The sequence below is a fragment of the Danio rerio genome, chromosome 3 (genome assembly GCF_049306965.1).
Source record: "Danio rerio strain Tuebingen ecotype United States chromosome 3, GRCz12tu, whole genome shotgun sequence".
NCBI classification, from domain to species: Eukaryota; Metazoa; Chordata; class Actinopteri; order Cypriniformes; family Danionidae; genus Danio; species Danio rerio.
In genome coordinates, this window is record NC_133178.1 from 63,247,501 (window position 1) to 63,266,684 (window position 19,184).

General features: G+C 37.3%; 1 protein-coding gene across 2 annotated transcripts in view; it reads left to right on the forward strand.

The window, feature by feature from the left end:
- prpsap1 (phosphoribosyl pyrophosphate synthetase-associated protein 1) overlaps window positions 1-16,045 on the forward strand; it is a 31,666-nt gene extending 15,621 nt beyond the window's left edge. The window contains exons 7-11 of one of the 2 annotated variants that reach the window (XM_073938825.1): window positions 1,341-1,477; window positions 7,327-7,365; window positions 11,914-11,984; window positions 12,067-12,213; window positions 14,400-16,045. In XM_073938825.1, the coding sequence (XP_073794926.1) occupies window positions 1,341-1,477; window positions 7,327-7,365; window positions 11,914-11,984; window positions 12,067-12,213; window positions 14,400-14,558 (553 nt within the window). In that variant the 3' untranslated portion in view covers window positions 14,559-16,045. The remainder of the gene's footprint in view (window positions 1-1,340; window positions 1,478-7,326; window positions 7,366-11,913; window positions 11,985-12,066; window positions 12,214-14,399) is intronic. The other variant, NM_001002199.1, reaches the window with a different exon arrangement.
- The last annotated feature ends 3,139 nt before the right edge of the window (window positions 16,046-19,184 follow it).

Genomic DNA, 19,184 nt, shown 5'->3' on the forward strand with positions numbered 1-19,184 from the left:
CTAGCAACTTTTTCCATATTACTGTATCTGGTTCAGTGCTTGACATATATTTCCCTCATTATTTGCTGAAAGCATTACTGTCCTTTTATTAATATATATATATATATATATATATATATATATATATATATATATATATATATATATATATATATATATATATATATATATATATATATATATATATTTAAAGTCAGAATTATTAGCCCCCCTTTGAATTATTTTTTTCCTTCTTTAAATATTTTTACCAAATGATGTTTAACAGAGCAAGGAAGCTTTCACAGTATGCATGATAATATTTTTTTCTTCTGGAGAAAGTCTTACTTGTTTTATTTTAGGCTAGAATTAAAGCAGTTTTTAATTTTTTAATAAGCAATTTTAAGGTCAAAATTATTAGCTCCTAGCTATATATATATATGTCAGTTAAAGTCAGAATTAATAGCTACATATATATATATATATATATATATATATATATATATATATATATATATATATATATATATATATATATATATATATATATATATATATGTATGTATGCATGTATGTATATATATTTATTATATTATTATTATGTGTGTGTATATATATATATATATATATATATATATATATATATATATATATATATATATATATATATATATATATATATATATATATATATATATATATGCATGTATGTATGCATGCATGTATGTGACTCTCTACACCAACCCAACGATTTGAAATGAAGTAAACAAGCTTTAACTGCAGACTATCAGCTATAATAGGAGGGTATTTACATTCAAACAGGTATTTATTTATTTAATTCATTATTATTCTTTGAATTACATATAAAAACTATTAGCCAAAGTTCTCATGAACATCAAAGGTCTTTAATAAATGCAAGGCTTTTCAGTGAACTGGTCAAATAGTTGCATTTGACTTCCATAGTGGTATAAAAATACCATGGAAATCAATGTTGACCGTCAACTGTGAATGGAAGTCAATGAAAGTTCAAAGTTGTCATTATTTTCCATGTACACACACACACACATTTATATATATTGTATATATATATATATATATATATAAACTAATCCTCTATTGTTGAACTTTCTTTTGTTGAATATAGTAGATATTTAAAAAAATGTTAATATGTGAACAGTTGACGAATCATTTGGTCAAACAGTCGCCATTGACTTCCATAGCAAGAAAGAACATACCATGAAGTTAATGGTGACCATCAACTGCAAAGGAACTCTGGAAGTCAGCTACTGCTTTCAGTATAAAGTGTGTGTGAATAGTGAAGCATCAGTGTAATGGACTGTCTGACTTCTGCCGTATCTCTTCAGGGCTCAGTCGTATGCCGAGCGTCTGCGTCTCGGCCTGGCTGTCATACATGGGGAAGCAGAGTCCGACATGGCAGACGGCAGACACTCTCCTCCATGTGTGCGCAACACCATCGGGCATCCCGGTTTGGAGCTGCCATGTAAGAGCACCACACTGCGGGCGCAATGCTGCTGCATAAACACTACATGATATTAAGAGTTTACGGCAGGTTATAAACACAGACCAGACCAGCAGGTGACTGGGTTTCTCCCAGTGCTAGTAGAAGGAACACGTCATGCTCATATTTCACTCTAAAATCAAAAGAAAAAATCCTTGGCAATAGTTATTCTTTATTTTGTTGAGAAGTAGAGATACATTTGCATGACTGATTATTGATGTTATTCTAAATTATTAAATTTGGAAAAAAGTGCAGTATTAAAGTGGGAAATTAACCATTGGACACCACTATAATAGTCTGCGCTAGAAAGCTGCTCAAAATACTGCTCAAGCATTTTTCGAACTTCCTGCTCATCTTGGTTGTCAGATGTCTGCTCTCTGCACGCTTACCGCGTTCACCTGAGATTAAGTTCACACATACTATGAAGTTTGCCACACCTGCGAACCGCACACTTCATAGTTCATTCACAAAATATGTCAAAGCATCTACGCTCGCCAGAGGACAACAGCCAGTCACATGACATTTACAGGGGTGCGTAAACGTGATTGGCTAGCATTTGCTCTTGGGTTTTTGCATGAAGTGACCTAACTGACATCTGTTTGATTTAAAGTTCACATGGATTTTGACAAGAAAAATAACACTTTAAAAATTACCTTAAATAATCCAAGGGCTGTTTCATTCAGTGATTAACCTCCATGTGTAAAGCTGCCATGTAGTTCAGGTCAAAAAATTTGTGATCTGCAAAGCACGACTAATCAACTTCAGTCAAAAGTTCAACCCCCTAAAATATATATATATATATATATATATATATATATATATATATATATATATATATATATATATATATATGTATGTATGTATATTTATATGTATATATATTAGGGATGTAACGGTATCAGAATTTCACGGTACGGTAATACCTCGGTATGAATGTCACGGTACGGTATTTATTGAATCATTTACAGGAAAAAACAAAACTTATGAAAATACTCCAAAAAAGTGTCAATGACATACAAATTAGCCATCTATCTGTAAGCTTTGAAACAGGAACTTCAATTTTAATAACAAAAAATTATTAAACCATGTAAAAAAATAAAGTTTCAATTTAGTATTGTTGAAAACTTATCACATTCAACATTTAATCACACTCAGCCCATCTACCCAGATGAGAGCTCTGCTGGTCGGACTTCTCATCAAGCATCCCCTGCTGGATCTAATCTCACTATATTTATTAAACGGGATATTTCATTTATCTTGTTGTCTTTATCTAACGACATATTCCCTGACTTTGGTCATTGGAATCTATTACTTGTTCTCAGGTAACGTGTTTTGGCTGAGCGCAAAGATAAGTTAATGATTAATGTAAGCACGTACATTCTGTATATTGACTGATCGCTTGCCTTTATTTCCTATAATGTATAAACTTATTGTATGTTATACTTTTAAAATGGCCATTATCGATTCTTAAAACTGATACTCAGCAAAAGAGAGCCTGTGTTTCGTATTTTCACTGAAATTGAAAGGAGGCAGTTGTTATCTGCTCCGTTTTGTTATAAATATCCACACAGTGAAGATGACGCTCATCTTATGCAGCACGACGCCTCAACATGTCTGCTGTCTAAGTTGCTAATATTAAAATGAAAATAAGCAGTTCCTTAAATCATGTTTACATTTTATTGTTGATAAAGTGAAACAACGAAGCCAGGGTGATGTGAATGAACTTATAAAGTACACTGTTCCCTTTGAAGATTTACCCGTGTCCTCGGTATAGTCTGCTTTTCCATATCAAACTGAGAAGAAGAGACTGCAGCCTTGATCAAACTTGCGAAGTCTGAACTTACAAGGAGAGGATGCAGGACTGAACTGTGTGTGTTAGGCAACTTAATATTGAGGAAAAGCCCCAATCAGAGAGGCGAATGTCTGCAGCCCCGCCTCCGTTTTCAGATGTCTCCGTTTTCCATCATCCACACTGAGACATTATCCACACATTTCGAAACGCTCCGTTTTCGGCGCTCGAGAGCTCTTTTCATCCCCGCTTCTAGCAGCACACTCCATTTCCGCATTACTGGATCTGTAGCGACAACAGACCGCAAGGGATGATGGTCAAGCATGGGCTGATGGGTATTGTAGTTTTCGCTACCTCCCGTTCGCTTCATTCGCCTAAGCAAATTTTCTCAGAAGACCTATAGTTTTACCGAGTCATGCGACTTCGGTAATATCGAAAAAAATTAATATTGCGGTATGACTGTATTTACAATACCGTTACATCCCTAATATATATATATATATATATATATATATATATATATATATATATATATATATATATATATATATATATATATATGTATGTATGTGTGTGTGTGTGTGTGTGTATGTGTATGTATATATATATATATATATATATGTATGTGTGTGTATATATGTGTATGTGTGTGTGTGTGTGTGTGTGTGTGTGTGTATGTATATATATATATGTATGTGTGTGTATATATATATATATGTGTATGTGTGTGTGTGTGTGTGTGTGTGTGTGTATGTGTATGTATATATATATATATATATATATGTATGTGTGTGTATATATATATATGTGTATGTGTGTGTGTGTGTGTGTGTGTGTGTGTGTGTGTATGTGTATGTATATATATATATATGTATGTGTGTGTGTATATATATATATATGTGTATGTGTGTGTGTGTGTGTGTGTGTGTATGTATATATATATATATGTATGTGTGTGTATATATATATATGTGTATATATGTGTGTGTGTGTGTGTGTGTGTGTGTGTGTGTGTGTGTGTGTGTGTGTGTGTGTGTGTGTGTGTGTGTGTGTGTGTGTGTGTGTGTGTGTATGTATGTATATATATATATATGTATGTGTGTGTGTATATATGTATATGTGTGTGGGTGTGTGTGTGTGTGTGTGTGTGTATTATTTAAACTTGAACATTGCTTAAAAATGGATTCATTCATGGAGTCATTAACATCCTTAAAGCTATCTTCATTTTTTTTTATATTAATATTATTAATATTAATATTTTATTTTTTACTAGATACATATACAGAAATAAAAATGTTTTTTCTTTTGATTTTAGGGGTGAAATGTGACCTGAACTAGCTTTCATGACAAATAAAGCATTTCTAAACATAAAGCAATAAAGGGCTCAGTTGCTGCTCTCATTCTGGAGATCTCTTATGTAGTTCAAGTTAGGTCAAGATGTTTTATTTAGCTATTTATGTTTCCCTCTTCCTCTTATTTAGCACTGTCTCTATCCCAAGGCTCTGTCTCAAAACCTATTGAAGTAACTGAACCATCCAGACAGCACTTGCTGACAGCAATGATCAATCATCAACACTTGTAATTACTCCTAAAACGAGCTTTGCGTTGACCTGGTTTCGATCAAAACAACATCACATCAGTTTGTTTTTGGCTTGAAGCATCGCATATTAATACACTTCTCTAAAAAATAAAACTCCAGAACATTGCATTAATATCACAGCAATTACTTTACATGACAAATGGTTACGGTAACAATCAATAAAGGAACTGGAGAAGCCAGTCGTCTAGAATTTGAGACACAGCCTTTATTTTTCACTCTTTCATGTGCTGTTTGAGCCAGGTTTTAATCTCACACATGTCTCACCTTGAGCACTTGATTAGTTAAAGCAACTGTATGGAACTTTATTATTATTACCTTGTTATTAAGGAAAAACATTCTTCAAATTCTCGTCTGTCCGCTGCACCTGCGAATACTTAGACATGAAAGTAAGAGCAAGAGAAAGAGCGAGAGAGAAAGAGAGAGAGGGAAAGAAACACCACACACAAGCCTACACTACACTACACAAAACTACTCATAACAACATTATTTCTGTTAGGTGACAAGACTTTTGTCTCAGCAAAGTCAGACCTTACTGTCCTAATAAAATAATTAAAAATCAAGGCATGATCTTTTTTTATTTTGGTAAAATATGCATAATCTAGAGGCCTTTGCCTTTCATATGAGCCACTTCTGATACCAAATGATCGAGTAGAAGTCAAGTTATTATTTGTTGATCCTTAAACTTGAATAGGCGACAAGACTTTTGTCAGGTAGTGTAGAAAATCACAGCAAAACTAAATATCGCGATGTCCGAGTTTTCCAATATCGTGCAACCCTAGTCAAAATACGTGCTCTACATGCAAGTGTGTTTATGACTATTCATAAAAAGATGAATAAAATATTAATGAAGTATTAATTTGTGTGCAACATCAAGCTGTTTTTAACATCTAAACATCAATGGAAGTGAGTGAGACCGGAAGACTCGAGTCAATAAGCTGTGTCCACTCATACATGAGGAATAAGATCAATATAAATGCAGACGTGACCTAAATGCATTGAGTTTCTGCAATGTGATTGGCTGATATTTGCAATAATGAGCTTCAGTTGAATAGGTGTACCTAATATAGAGCCTTTTAAGTGTATTCTGTTTGCCTACTAATGCAGGGTTGATCCCGTCTTGACAATTTCTTTCTCATCACTACCAGGATAAATATGTCTGACAACATATTGCCAGTATTCGTTAGGAAAGCTGACAATGTCGGCAATAATATTATCCACTTTAAGAGAGATTTATAGGTTTTCTTGGATGTCAAAAGTAATCAAACAGTCGTATTTCTGGTTAGCGCGCAAACAAATATAAAGATGGCAGCTGAGCTTGTTGGTTGTAATGCTGCGTTCACACCAGACGCGTCAAGCGCGAGTGATTTGCATGTTAAGTCAATGCAAACGTGGGAATAGACATCCTGTGGCGTGATACGCGCGAATGGCGTGGCGTGAATGACGTAAATTGCGCGAATGGCGAATTGAGCGTTTTGCGCGCTTAACGAGCGTTTTGCGAGAGTCTCCTGAATTCGAAAATCTGAACTTCAGCGTACATTCGCGCCGCGTTAACCAATCAGAAGCTTGCTCTTGTGGGGGCGTGTTTGTGACGTAGAATCTGTTGTCGGTGTTTCGAGGGAAATCTTCCAGCCTTCACCGACAACAGTTCATCAAACTGGGCTTGGCTCAGTCAGAAGCACTGCTGAAAGCCTCCATCATCCAGGTTAAGTTTCTGGAGGAGTTTTTTGAGCTTACACAGCTGGATGCACCTCTGAAAGAATGTAGTGGACTCAGACACGACCCTAAACGTATCAATGCTGTTTTTCTCCATAAAATCCATGTTAGCCATTTAGCTATGAAGCTAGAGTCTTCGGGCAGACAGAAGCCCTGCCCATCACGAAGCGGGGTTTGACTCGCGAATGAAGCGAGTAAACTCAAATGTTCACGCGGCTATTTACGCGCGGATATCGCGATTTATTCGTCCGTTCCGTGTCTGGTGTGAACACAGCATAATAGTCTAATCACTGTGAAACATGTATTGCAGTATAATCATACAAAGTGAACCAAAGGTGGCTGTAAAGTCTCAAAATTACATACAGTCAAAGTACATACAGTTGCTTTAATTGAAACTTTCATAACCACACTGCGATGTTTAGCTTATTAATGTATGAGCAGGTCTCGTGTTGTTTGTGTCTTGGCCATTATACTCTCGTATTGCCTGATAGAAGTTCACTTCAAGTAGATCTATGTACATTTATGGTTTTTGAATGGACTTTGACCATCCTCAAATGAACCACTCTTGATTTAGTCGCTTCGTTTTATTGGAGAGTTGAAGAAACATTTATTTGGATGCTCAAATAAGGTTCAGTGAGGATTGTTGAAGTCCTGGTTTCTTGTCTGTATGTTTTTTATCATTTTGTGTGTGGATTTTTGTTTAACGTGATGTTTATTTATTGGTAATAGGCAAACAGCAAGCTCCGTTCCCAGGCATAGAGCTACCAAGTATGACGGTTAACTCTTATTTGCTACCGATCACAGCAGTGAACACGCTGAAAATGGTTCCTATTGCATGCGTGCAGTGCCTGAGGTCTCTCAGTGTCTGTGATCCAAGCGCTCTGAAGTACTCTATCTTTATTATTAAAAAAAATACTTCAACAATACGAGCATGAGCTGCTCTAACTCACTATGTATCAAGTGTCTTAAACTACTATGAATTAATGTTTCAATTAATAAATTTGGAAAAATATCGGTAACACTTTGTGGTCACGATTCACACCATTAGCTACCGAGTTAGGGCGTACTCACACTATGCTATCCGAACCGTGCTCAGGCCCGTTTCCTGGATCGTTTGAGAAGTGTGAGTGCACTGATTCGGGCTCAGGCATGGTTCACTTGGCCGGCCCTGGCCCAGTTGGAAGAAGTGGGCCTGAGCATGGTTCACTTGGGCTTTGGTGTGGTACGCTTGTAGTGTGAGTGCAAAACACGCCAAAGCCCGAAACTGAAAGCTTGACGTTACTTTTAAGGGACTGTTTCATATGGCTTTATTATTCAATCTACTGCTCAATGAACGCAAACTGCCGTAGTTTATTAAATACGCAAACCCCTCACTGCATGAAAGCTGTGCAGCTTTGGCAAACCTCCTCATTCCTGCAACACGAGAGCTTTATGATTGTTTTTGAGCGCCAAAAGTGGCGGATCTGTTTGGCAAAATATCTGACTGCGTGTCACCGCATCCCTAAGGACTATTTGGCGAAATATTTGACTGCATGTCACTGCGTAACAAACGACTGAAACGATATAACTAGAGAAATCTCCACTGTGCTGAGCGACAGCGCTCACTGAACAGGGCAGCATCGATGAGCTAAGCGTGCCCAGGCCCAATTGTCATGTGAGTGCGGGCCGTCGGGGGAGACGGGAGGGGGGACAAGCGTGCTTTGGCCCGGTTCTAGGCAACTGTACCTAGTGTGAGTACGGCCTTATTACCGTATTACTCATATTAAGATATTAATATTATTACTCGTATTAAGATATTAACCGTTTATTGGTAATTATAAAGTATGATTTATTTTTTATTCTACATCCCTAATCCTACACAATACCTAAACTCAAGTTACTAATTATTACTAAGCAGCTAATTAGTAGTTTATTGAGCTAATTCTCTTAGCAAGGTGTCTGCTGGGTCTTAAAATGTCTTTCAACTCAAAAACAAAATTTTAGGCCTTAAAAAGTCTTACATTTACTGAAATTTTTGTGTTGTAGGTCTTACTTTTTTTAAAAACAGCTCTTAATTTTCCTTTGTTTATGTATAGCTACCTAATCTGACCAAAATCCATACAATCACCAACAATCCATCTCAATAAAACCTTTTTAAGAATGTAATTTTTACCTCTATTTACCATGATGCTTTTATTATTTTCCTTACAATAACATTCGTACAAAAGTTCTTCATGTATTTACAGATGTGTAAGCTGACCTGGACAGACAATTGTACATACATTTAGTTTATTATAGTTTTTATAGGCCCCGTTTACACTAGTGCGTTTTAGTTTTAAAACAGCGTTTTAGATCAAAAACGATCCGCGTCCACACTAGCGTTTCACCCAGCGTTCCTGAACATATCTCCGTCCACAGTACGCCACCATAACGTATATCACGTGACCATTCGCGCATCTCGACCATCTCGCTCGGAATTTGGTTATTGTTAGTCAACAAATGCCGGTTGAACAATAAACGCGATGGAAAAGAAAGCAAGAGAGGTATTTTTGTGGACAGACGACGAGGTCGAGTTTTTACTAAACGTAACAAATGAATAACTGCACAATGGCGTCTAAAACAGACAATAGTGCAAACAACGCTCCCATTTCTGTGTCCGTGTTGTTGTTTACAGTGAATGCTGGTCTGCTGTCTTCCGGTAGCGTTAAAGCCATGTGTTAAAGCCATGTGATAGAGGCTTGACGAATAAGGGAAGGATACGCAATAACACAAAAGCCCCAATCAGGTAGCGAATGTCAGCAGCCCCGCCTCCGTTTTCAGATGTCTCCATTTTCCCACATCCACATTGAGACAGAGCAGCAGCGCTTCAGAATGAATATGGCCTCTACAGCGTTTTCGAAAAGCTCCGTTTTCGGCGCTCGAGAACTCCGGCGTAGTGTGGATGGATGGCGTAACCGTAGCAAAACTTAAGCGTTTTAAAACAAAAAAACGCATTAGTGTAAACGGGGCCATAGTCAAGTGATCAGCGTGACCCACGGCAACGCGTAAGGTAGATGCCGTGGGTCACATGGATCACGTGATGCAGAAGTGTAAACCAGGCTTTAGTGTTAAGGGTGATTTATACTTAACGCGTTCTTTAAGTGATCGGTGTAAACCTCTGCGTATGTTCCTCTGTGTCGGGTTTCTTTGCTGGTGTTCTGTTTTTTCTGAACGCTACCTTAATGTACAAGTGGCTCAATCTCGCTCATTCAGAGGCAGAAATTGGTGGACGTGCAACAACATTAATCATAAGGTAAACACAAAACAAAACTTTCCACACTCGCTTAACCGGTTTGCGCGGCTCTTGGCTACCAAGCAGACCAATCACAGAGCTTACGCTACACGTCGTTGCATGGTATAAAGTATAAATCAGCCTTAAGCCGGTCTCTAAATTTAATCTGACCCCTAAACCTGCCCATACCACTCAACCGTTTTCTATCTTAAATCAATATCAACGTATGATCATAAGTACACTGTTCCTAACAAAATCTTTAATGAAAGTGCATAGTAGTTAAAGACACCTTATATAAAGTGTGCTCAATATTGTTAAAAGGTAGGGTGGGCAGTATCACCAAAACATCACAAAGCAAGTAAACCTAATTACTTTATGTAAATTTGGAATATTCGTAAGTTTTGATTAGCAAGCCATTGGGAAATAACTAATATAAACATGCATAGCTGTGCATATAACTACTGTGTACACCGCCATACCATTATCCCAGAAGTGATTGTTACAGCTTCAGAGTGCTTCTCTCGAACAGAACTAAGAAGCCTCAATTGAAGTGCTTATTTTCAAAATTCCATGTAATCTTCATCGTTCAGAAAAGGAACCATTGAATGTCTGTCCGAGAGATATGCCTTTATTTGTGATCCAGGCTCATCTTGCCAATCAACACACCATGCCTGCTTATGAAACCCCCCCCTAGACTAGAGGTTTGAAATGGTAGTCTTGTAGCTGCTTGTAACCAAGGCCCTTGCATCGTCTTGGAAACACATGACCTTGAGAAATAGAGGAAGGTGTTCATTGAAGAGTTTGAGGTTTTGGTACGGGGCTCATTTAAAAGCAAGGCAGCATGGGTAAAGTCAGCGTATTCTTTGTGTGTGCGTAAGCTTGCAGAAACACACAGCGGAATTGAGTTCGACTATACCATTAATGCAGTAGAATATGCATTTTATAATAGATTAAAATGGGCACTATAATGGGATGTCGTTCACAGAGGATGTCGTCTTGCATTGCATCACCCTAAATCCTCACCCTATCCGTAAGGGAGCGCCATTTCCCCCTTCGAAGGAAACTCATTTCGGCCGCTTGTATTTGAGATCTTGTCCTGGATGCTGCACACTAGTAGTGGTGTGAAGAGATCATGATTGTAAAGTGCTTTGGGTGTATGACCATACACATTAAATGCGCTATATTAATACACATTACATTACGTCTCTTGGTCTTGTATGTCTACTAGACACCATCAGCTGTATATGTATTATTTTCGCCAAGTACCCATCCTCTGTGAACAGCACCTTTTAGGACTTGTTCAAAACAGTGGCTCTTTACAGCGTAGTTCTGTTGAATACTATTAATCGAGATTAATTCATCCGAAAGTCTCATTAAGATGCAAAAACGAAAGTAGTGATTTGGAACGTGCTGTTGATGAAAGGCATGTGTTGAAGGCATGCATAATTCCTTTAACCCTATGTATTCTCAAATAGACCCACCAGTCTTCCTCTCTCTCGTGTTTACTTGGATCGGAGTGTGTGTGTGTGTGTGTGTTTTGGCTGTGTTCCTATGTCTGTCCTCTGGATGAATGACACTAGCCCCTGTTGACCATTCCTGAATTACAACAGTTGTCCTGGAGTCTGTCATGCTGACTCGAGGACTGATTGATTGACTGATTGATGTGTAGTTTCCTGCACTGACTCTTAGTGTACACCTCTAGATACGATTGGGTACATTGGGGACCAAGAGTTGATCATTTTGATTTCTGCATGGCATGAGTTTTTTTTTTTCCATTCCTGTTTGGATTGAATTGTAGGTGGGGTAAAATGGGAAGTGTTCTCCATCTTGTATCTAACCCAGTTATATGCTACGCATAACTGGTTACTTCTGGACTCTTTAAGTGGTTGCTAACCATTTTGGTAATATGGATTGCGTGCGTCATTTTAGAAATTCTCATATAAACTTGAACCCATCTTACCCAATCTACTCTGATGCTGGAATGTGATTTGATTGGCCTCTTGGTCTAAAACAATTACTTGAGATGATACACTGCAATGAACACTAGCTTATATATGTCGTTATAGTAATGATGGCCAAGGAGAAACCCCCCATCACGGTGGTTGGAGATGTTGGAGGTCGCATCGCCATCATTGTCGTAAGAAATGAGCGTATTTTTACTTATTTGACCGTAGTTTTGGACTGAGGGGATGAGGAGTATTTGTTATTTTGCTCTTCAGGATGATATTATTGATGATGTGGAGGACTATGTGGCAGCCGCTGAGATCCTGAAGGAGAGAGGAGCTTATAAGATCTACATCATGGCCACCCATGGGCTGCTGTCGGCGGATGCCCCGCGCCTCATCGAGGAGTCCGCTATAGACGAAGTGAGTCTGATGGTGAATCTAAAACTTAAATAAAACCTATAATAGAAAAAAATTAACAATAGTTATAGCGTAAATGAAAAGTGAGAACGCTAAAAATAAAAGTGTATTCAATATGTTAATAAAAACTGTTTGTGTATTTGTCTGTTTGTTTGTGTATTTGTCTTTTCATGTGTTCATTTGTTTATTTGTCAATTCGTTTACAGTATGTTTGCCCATTTGTTTGTGTATTTGTCCATTCATTTTTTTCCAGTCTTTTGTTTGTCAATTAGTTTCTATGTTTGTCAATTTGTTTGTTTGTCTGTTCATTTGTGTCCTTGTTCATTTATTTGTGTATTTGTCAGTTTGTTTGTGTGTTTGTCTGTTCATTTGATTGTGTATTTGGTCATTTGTGTATTTGTCTGTTCATTTGATTGTGTATTTGGTCATTTGTGTATTTGTCTGTTCTTTTGTGTATTTGTCTGATCTTTTGTGTATTTGTCCGATCTTTTGTGTATTTGTCCGTTTGTTAGTGTAGTTTTTTGTTTGATTATTTGTGCATTTGTTTGAGCATTTGTCCATTCGTTTGTGTGTTTGTCCATCCATTTGTGTGTTTGTCCATTTGTTTGTGTATTTGTCTGTTAGTTTGAGTATCTGTTTGTTTGTTTGTTTGTTTGTTTGTTTGTTTGTTTGTGTATTTGTCCATTAGTTTGAGTACCTATCTGTTTGGTTGTTTTTTTGTTTGTTTGTGTATTTGTCCATTAGTTTGAGTATTTGTTTGTTTGTTGGTCCATTAGTTTGAGTATCTGTCTGTTAGTTTTTTTGTTTGTTTGTTTGTTTGTGTATTTGTCCGTTAGTTTGAGTGTCTGTCTGTTTGTTTGTTTGTTTGTTTGTTTGTTTGTTTGTTTGTTTGTTTGTTTGTTTGTTTGTGTATTTGTCCGTTAGTTTGAGTGTCTGTCTGTTTGTTTGTTTGTTTGTTTGTGTATTTGTCCATTAGTTTGAGTACCTATCTGTTTGGTTGTTTGTTTGTTTGTTTGTTTGTTTGTTCATTTTTCCATTAGTTTGAGTATTTGTCTGTTTGTTTGTTTGTTTGCTTGCTTGTTTGTTTGTTTGTGTATTTGTCCGTTAGTTTGAGTATCTGTTTGTTTGTTTGTTTGTTTGTTTGTTTGTGTATTTGTCCATTAGTTTGAGTATCTGTCTGTTTGTTTGTGTATTTGTCTGTTTTTTTGTGTGAATTTTTCTGTTTTTTTGTATATTTGTCTGTCTGTCTGTCTGTCTGCCTGTCTGTCTGTCTTTCTGTCTGTCTGTCTGTCTGTTTGTTTGTTTATTTGTTTGTTTATTTGTTAGTTTGTTTGTGTATTTGTCCAATTCTTTGTATTTGTACATTTGTTTGTGTATTTTGTCTCTTCATTTGTATGTTTGTCAATTCCTTGTTTATTTGTCTGTTCGTTTGTCTATTCATCTATTTATTTGTCAGTTTGAGTGTTTATTTTATCATAAAATGATTTATTATTATGAAATAACAAAAAATTAAAATGTATTATTGAAAAGTTTAGTTTCTACAGTAATTCTTAGTAGTTATTAGTTAAATTTGTAGTTTAAGTCCTTATTTTCAGTTTATTTAAAGCCTGTCAGAAATTATTTTGTGATAACGACTTTCAGGATATACTTTATTTCTTGTGTGTGTCTGCACAATTGTATATAAACTTTTAGAACGTCTAAAATTTAAATCTGAAAATGCACTTCCTGTTTGTTTTCAGTTAAATTCTCAGATTACCTGTCTGAGGTATTGGGCGTGGCTAACATACTAAACCATGCCCCTCCAGCTGTCAGTTTTCACAGCAAACAGTGAGGAGTGAGGAGTCTGTTAGGTTGTAATAAGTCTTTCCAAACTCTTTTCTCGATCTTTCTGAATAAGATGCCTACTTTACCACATCCAATCAGCTTGAAGTAGAAAAAACAAGCCACGCCCACTGCATTCTCATTTAATATTCCAATTCTCTTGGAGCTGCGTCACAATAAAAATAAAAAATGGTTCATGTAGACTTTACAAGGCACAATTTCCTTAGAACAGACTGGATTTCCTCATCAGATACTTACCTTCATGTACACAGGCTTAAAATTTATCAACAAATACTGTAAAATCAGTAAATAATAAAAGAATTGTATGTGCATAAATGTAAGTTCATGAAATGTCTCTGGTCTTTCAGGTGGTGGTGACCAACACGGTCCCTCATGAAGTGCAGAAACTGCAGTGTCCTAAAATCAAGACAGTGGATGTGAGCATGATCCTGGCTGAGGCCATCAGACGCATTCACAATGGAGAGTCCATGGCCTACCTGTTCCGCAATATCACAGTGGACGACTAAACCACACACACACACACACTCACATTCAGTAATGATAAATTTGAGATTAGGGAAGAGATGTGCCAATGCAGTTCCCCAAACACCACAATCACCTTCATTCATCACAGAAAATCGACTTCATCTTCTCTTGCCAAATCGATCGAATTTGAATTTGAAACTAAATAAATGAACAGATACTCAAAACACAGTTCACACACAAAGCCTATTTTTCTTCCTCTTCTCTTTTTATTTTTTAAACAACACATACAATTATATTCAAATGCAAACAATTTGAATGATGCGAGTAAAAGTACATCCCTTTTTTAAGACCTGTTCTGCCATTAAAAGTTCAGTTCTAAAATGACTTCCCTGAAAACGGGTGATTACTTCAACGTACGGTTGTCAAAAGTATTGACTTCGGGAACCAGTTGATACCAACATTTTAAAAACACCCACTTCCCACTAACATTTCTGTTTTAATTAGCTTGCACACATTAATTTGGTATTATGCATGTGAATTTGGCTACGCATGTGTACTTAGTGTCTTTTGCGTGAATTATTTTGAGAGGGATCTGACTCCGTAACATTTGAGCATGTTCCTATATACCGCTGATTAACCATTGTGATCATGTGCTCAACAGAAATAACTGTGATTGGCTGTAAAGCTCATCGATTCACCACTTATTCACCGCTGTTCACCAGTGTTCATCGCAATCACTGATACATGTACACTAGAGTATTTTAAAGCCATGTGGATCAGTCAGTCCATCAGCAAATTTCTTGTATATCAGCTAATAGACAGATCGACTGATTGACGTAGCTTTGAGATGCTCCAGTGTCCCTGTATATGTGTTTGCACTCTGTGAACAGTAGTGAAGTGAGGTGAACCGATGATCTTTACAGCCAATCACAGTCAATTCTGTTGAGCACGTAAACACAATGGCCTATCGGCGGTGTTTACGAACGTGCTCAATACGGCTCAAATGTTTGCAGGAAATGGACGTTTTGAAAACTTCAGTACCGATTAGTACCGAACACGATACTTTTGACGACACTACTGTGATGTTTTTTTGTTTAATTACGTCTTAAGTGTTGAAGAAAAATCCTTTCATTTATTCTTTAACGCAGCAGTTGTCAATCCTAGTCCTCGTACTCTACTGCTCTGCGCATTTTTTTTTTTTTTTGTTTAACGCCGATTTTGATAACCAGCGCATAAGAAAAGAGCTCCAAGAAAGAGCTGTGATGAGATTGACATGTTCCCTACGTGGTGTTCACTGCTCCAAGTACAGCACATGAGAAATCGTCTGAATTTAGTTTACTCCGTTGAAAAAAAAAAGAAAGATTTGTGCTACACTGTTTGCAAAATTTCACATATCACAGTAGTATGAAGGGCTATTTAACTGTAATCATCTAATTAGCATATACAGTTGAAGTCAAAATGATTATCCCTCCTGTCCTCCTTTCTTTTTATTATTATTTCTGAAATAAAGTTCAACAGAGCAAGGAAATTTTCACAGTATGTCTGATAATATTTTTTCTTCTGGAGAAAGTCTTAATTGTTTTATTTTGGCTAGAATAAAAGCAGTTTAAAATTTTTTAAACACCAATTTAAGGTCAATATTATTAGCCCCTTTTAAGCAATATATAAAGTTTTTATAGTCTACAGAACAAACCATCGTTATGCAGTGACAATACAATTACCCTAACTTGCCTAATTAACCTAGTTAAGCTTTTAAATATCACTTTAAGCTGAATACTAGTGTCTTGAACAATATCTAGTCAAATATGTGCTGTCATCATGGCAAAGATAAAAGAAATCAGTTATTAGAAATGAGTTATTAAAATTATTATGAGTAGAAATGTGTTGAGAAAATCATATTTTCGTTAGACAAATTGGGGAAAAATTATACAGTAGGGGCTAATAATTCTGATTTCAACTGTAAGTCATGTTTTGTGCACATCACCCTTTGAATTGAACTTCGCAGGGCACTTATGGGCAAATGAGACAAACCTCTAACCGTACGCTCACACGGAAAGCGGCGAGAGCGTCAAAGTAGCCGGAAGTCATTCATTTTCAATGAGAGCCGGCGGCGAGGAGCAGCGTGGCGCGTCTTCGCCAGCGTGAGCGTCGAGGAGAGTTTGAATGAAGTCAACTTTATGGTAATGAGCTATGACGCGGTTCGGCGGCAACCAATCAGAATGAAGATGTCCATCGCTTGATAGCAGTTCAGAGATTACAGACTTGTGAACTTTGGTTCAGACCACAGTTGTTCCCAAGGGTTTGATTATTGTCGTCGCCGGATTTCCAATTATTTACAATTTTTTCCTGCAGGAACATACATTAAATAAGTTACTGGCGAGTTACTGATGTTCATTAATGTTATATAATTATCTTAAAAAAGCGGGAATCTCACGCGATGTGACAGTACAAAACAGTACTGCTGCTTCAGGATATTTCAGACACATGGACACATATTGGATAAATAGAGCAAAGCCACACCACACGCAGCTTGATCTTCCATTGTGGTATGAATTTGATAAGAAGTGCGCAACATTTTCACGCTAGAAACATGTTTTATGCAGGAATGTAACTGATATGCTGCAACGGCTCCTTTAAATATGAGATCAATGTAGTGAGTTTTGACGCTCTCGCCGCAGGAGCTGAAGGCAGAGAGTGTTGTCGCCAGGGCTCTCACCGCTTTCGGTGTGAACGTACGGTAAGAGAACAAACCAGTGAGTGAAACACAAAATATGCATAGCAGGGGACCACAAGGACCAGGATTGAGCAGCGCTGCTTTATATTGTTCCAGACCAGTACGACTTTTTTATTCTGTGAAACACACAAGGCAAAGAGTCTCTTTGCTAATATTAGTCAGAAATCTGAATTTTCTTCTCAAATTAAATTAGCATTGAGGCCCATTTCCTCCTCAGGATAGCATCTTTAAAAAAAAAAAAGTATTAATGAATTTTAAAAAAAGGCCGCACGGTGGCTCAGTGGTTAGCCATACCTGCCAACACTCATGTTTTTCCCGGGAGTCTCCCTTATTTCAGACCCATTACCCGTATTGTTCTGTCTCCCGGAAAACTCCCGGAATTCTGCGCACCAAACTCAACGCGAAACCATCTCCATACCTGCTCCCCACTCTTCAGTTTACGCTCACCTCCAAACTCCCCCACCCCCTGGTCTCCTGGATATTATGAACCAAATGTTGGCAGGGATGTGTTGTCACATTACAGCAAGAAGCTCACTAGTTCGAGTCCCGGCTGGGCCAGTTGGCATCTCTCTGTGGAGTTTGCATGTTCTCCCCGTGTTGGTGTGGGTTTCCTCCGGGTGCTCCTGTTTTCTCCACAGTCCAAAGACATGCGCTATAGGGGAATTGAATAAACTAAATTGTCCGTCGTGTATGAGTGTGTGTGAATGTGAGTGTGTATGGGTGTTTCTCAGTACTGAGTCGCTGCATAAAACATATGCTGGAATAGTTGGTGGTTCATTCAACTGTGGTGACCTCTGAAATAGAACCGAAGGGAAGTGAATGAACTAATGCAGTGTTTCTCAACCATGTTCCTGGAGAACCACCAGCACTCCATGTTTTGGATGTCTCCTTTGTCTGTCACACTCATTACAGGTCTTTCAGTGTCTTCTAATGAGCTGATGATCTGAATCAGGTGTGTTTGGTTAAGGAGACATGGAAAATGTGCAGAGCCGGTGGTTCTCCTGGAACATGGTTGAGAAACACTGAACTAATGGACCATTGTTTTGAAGTACTGATTTTCCTTTATGATTAAACAAAATCTTTAACATTTTAAATGAGTGGCACATGTTAAGGAAACAAAAGTTGATTATGAGACGGTAAATGCGTGTTGATTTGCATCATAAATGTTTACGCCAATGCATACAACAACAACAACAAAAGCTGTAAGTGAACCATGTACTGTGAATAACTCTCATGAATCATCCAACAAAACAGAGGGAACAAATCTCGTCTGTGTGTCTGATCCGTCGCTCTTTTTCAGTGTTGTATTTTTTTTTTTGTTTAGTTTTTTACATTTGTGTGCTGTTACTAACATCTGGTGTAGAAGACCATACAATTATAAAAACTCATTTTTGCAACACCAAGTCAGTTACACTGCACCAAAAAGCTTCTTGTTTCAAGTCCACTTATCTAAAAATTCTTAAATCAAGAAGCATTTTCTAGACTAGCAAAAACATTGGTCTCATTCACTAACCATGCGTAGGCACAAATGTATGCGTACGGACATTTTCACAAACAAATCATACTAAATTTCATACTAAAATGTATGAAAAAACAAGCGATACCACACATATGCAACAATCTTGCACCCCTGGGGCCTTATAGACATGTTTAAAGAACCCTACATTCAAACTACAATTTGGAGGCATCTGTGAGTGTGTCTTTAGAGAGCGGACTAATGTGTTCTCTGAGAGTGATGAATGAATGTTCAGGCCCCGATCACACCTAATGCGTTCTTTTGCGGCGAGAGGCGCCTTTTAAAACTGTTTTCTATTGGCATCTAGTGTTTTCTGCGTTGTGTTTATGTGCCCGATACTTGTACTCGCTTTTTGACAGAATGCTCTGTGCGCATGCAGCTGAAAAAAACTCAACTCTGCCCAGAAAAGGCACCTCA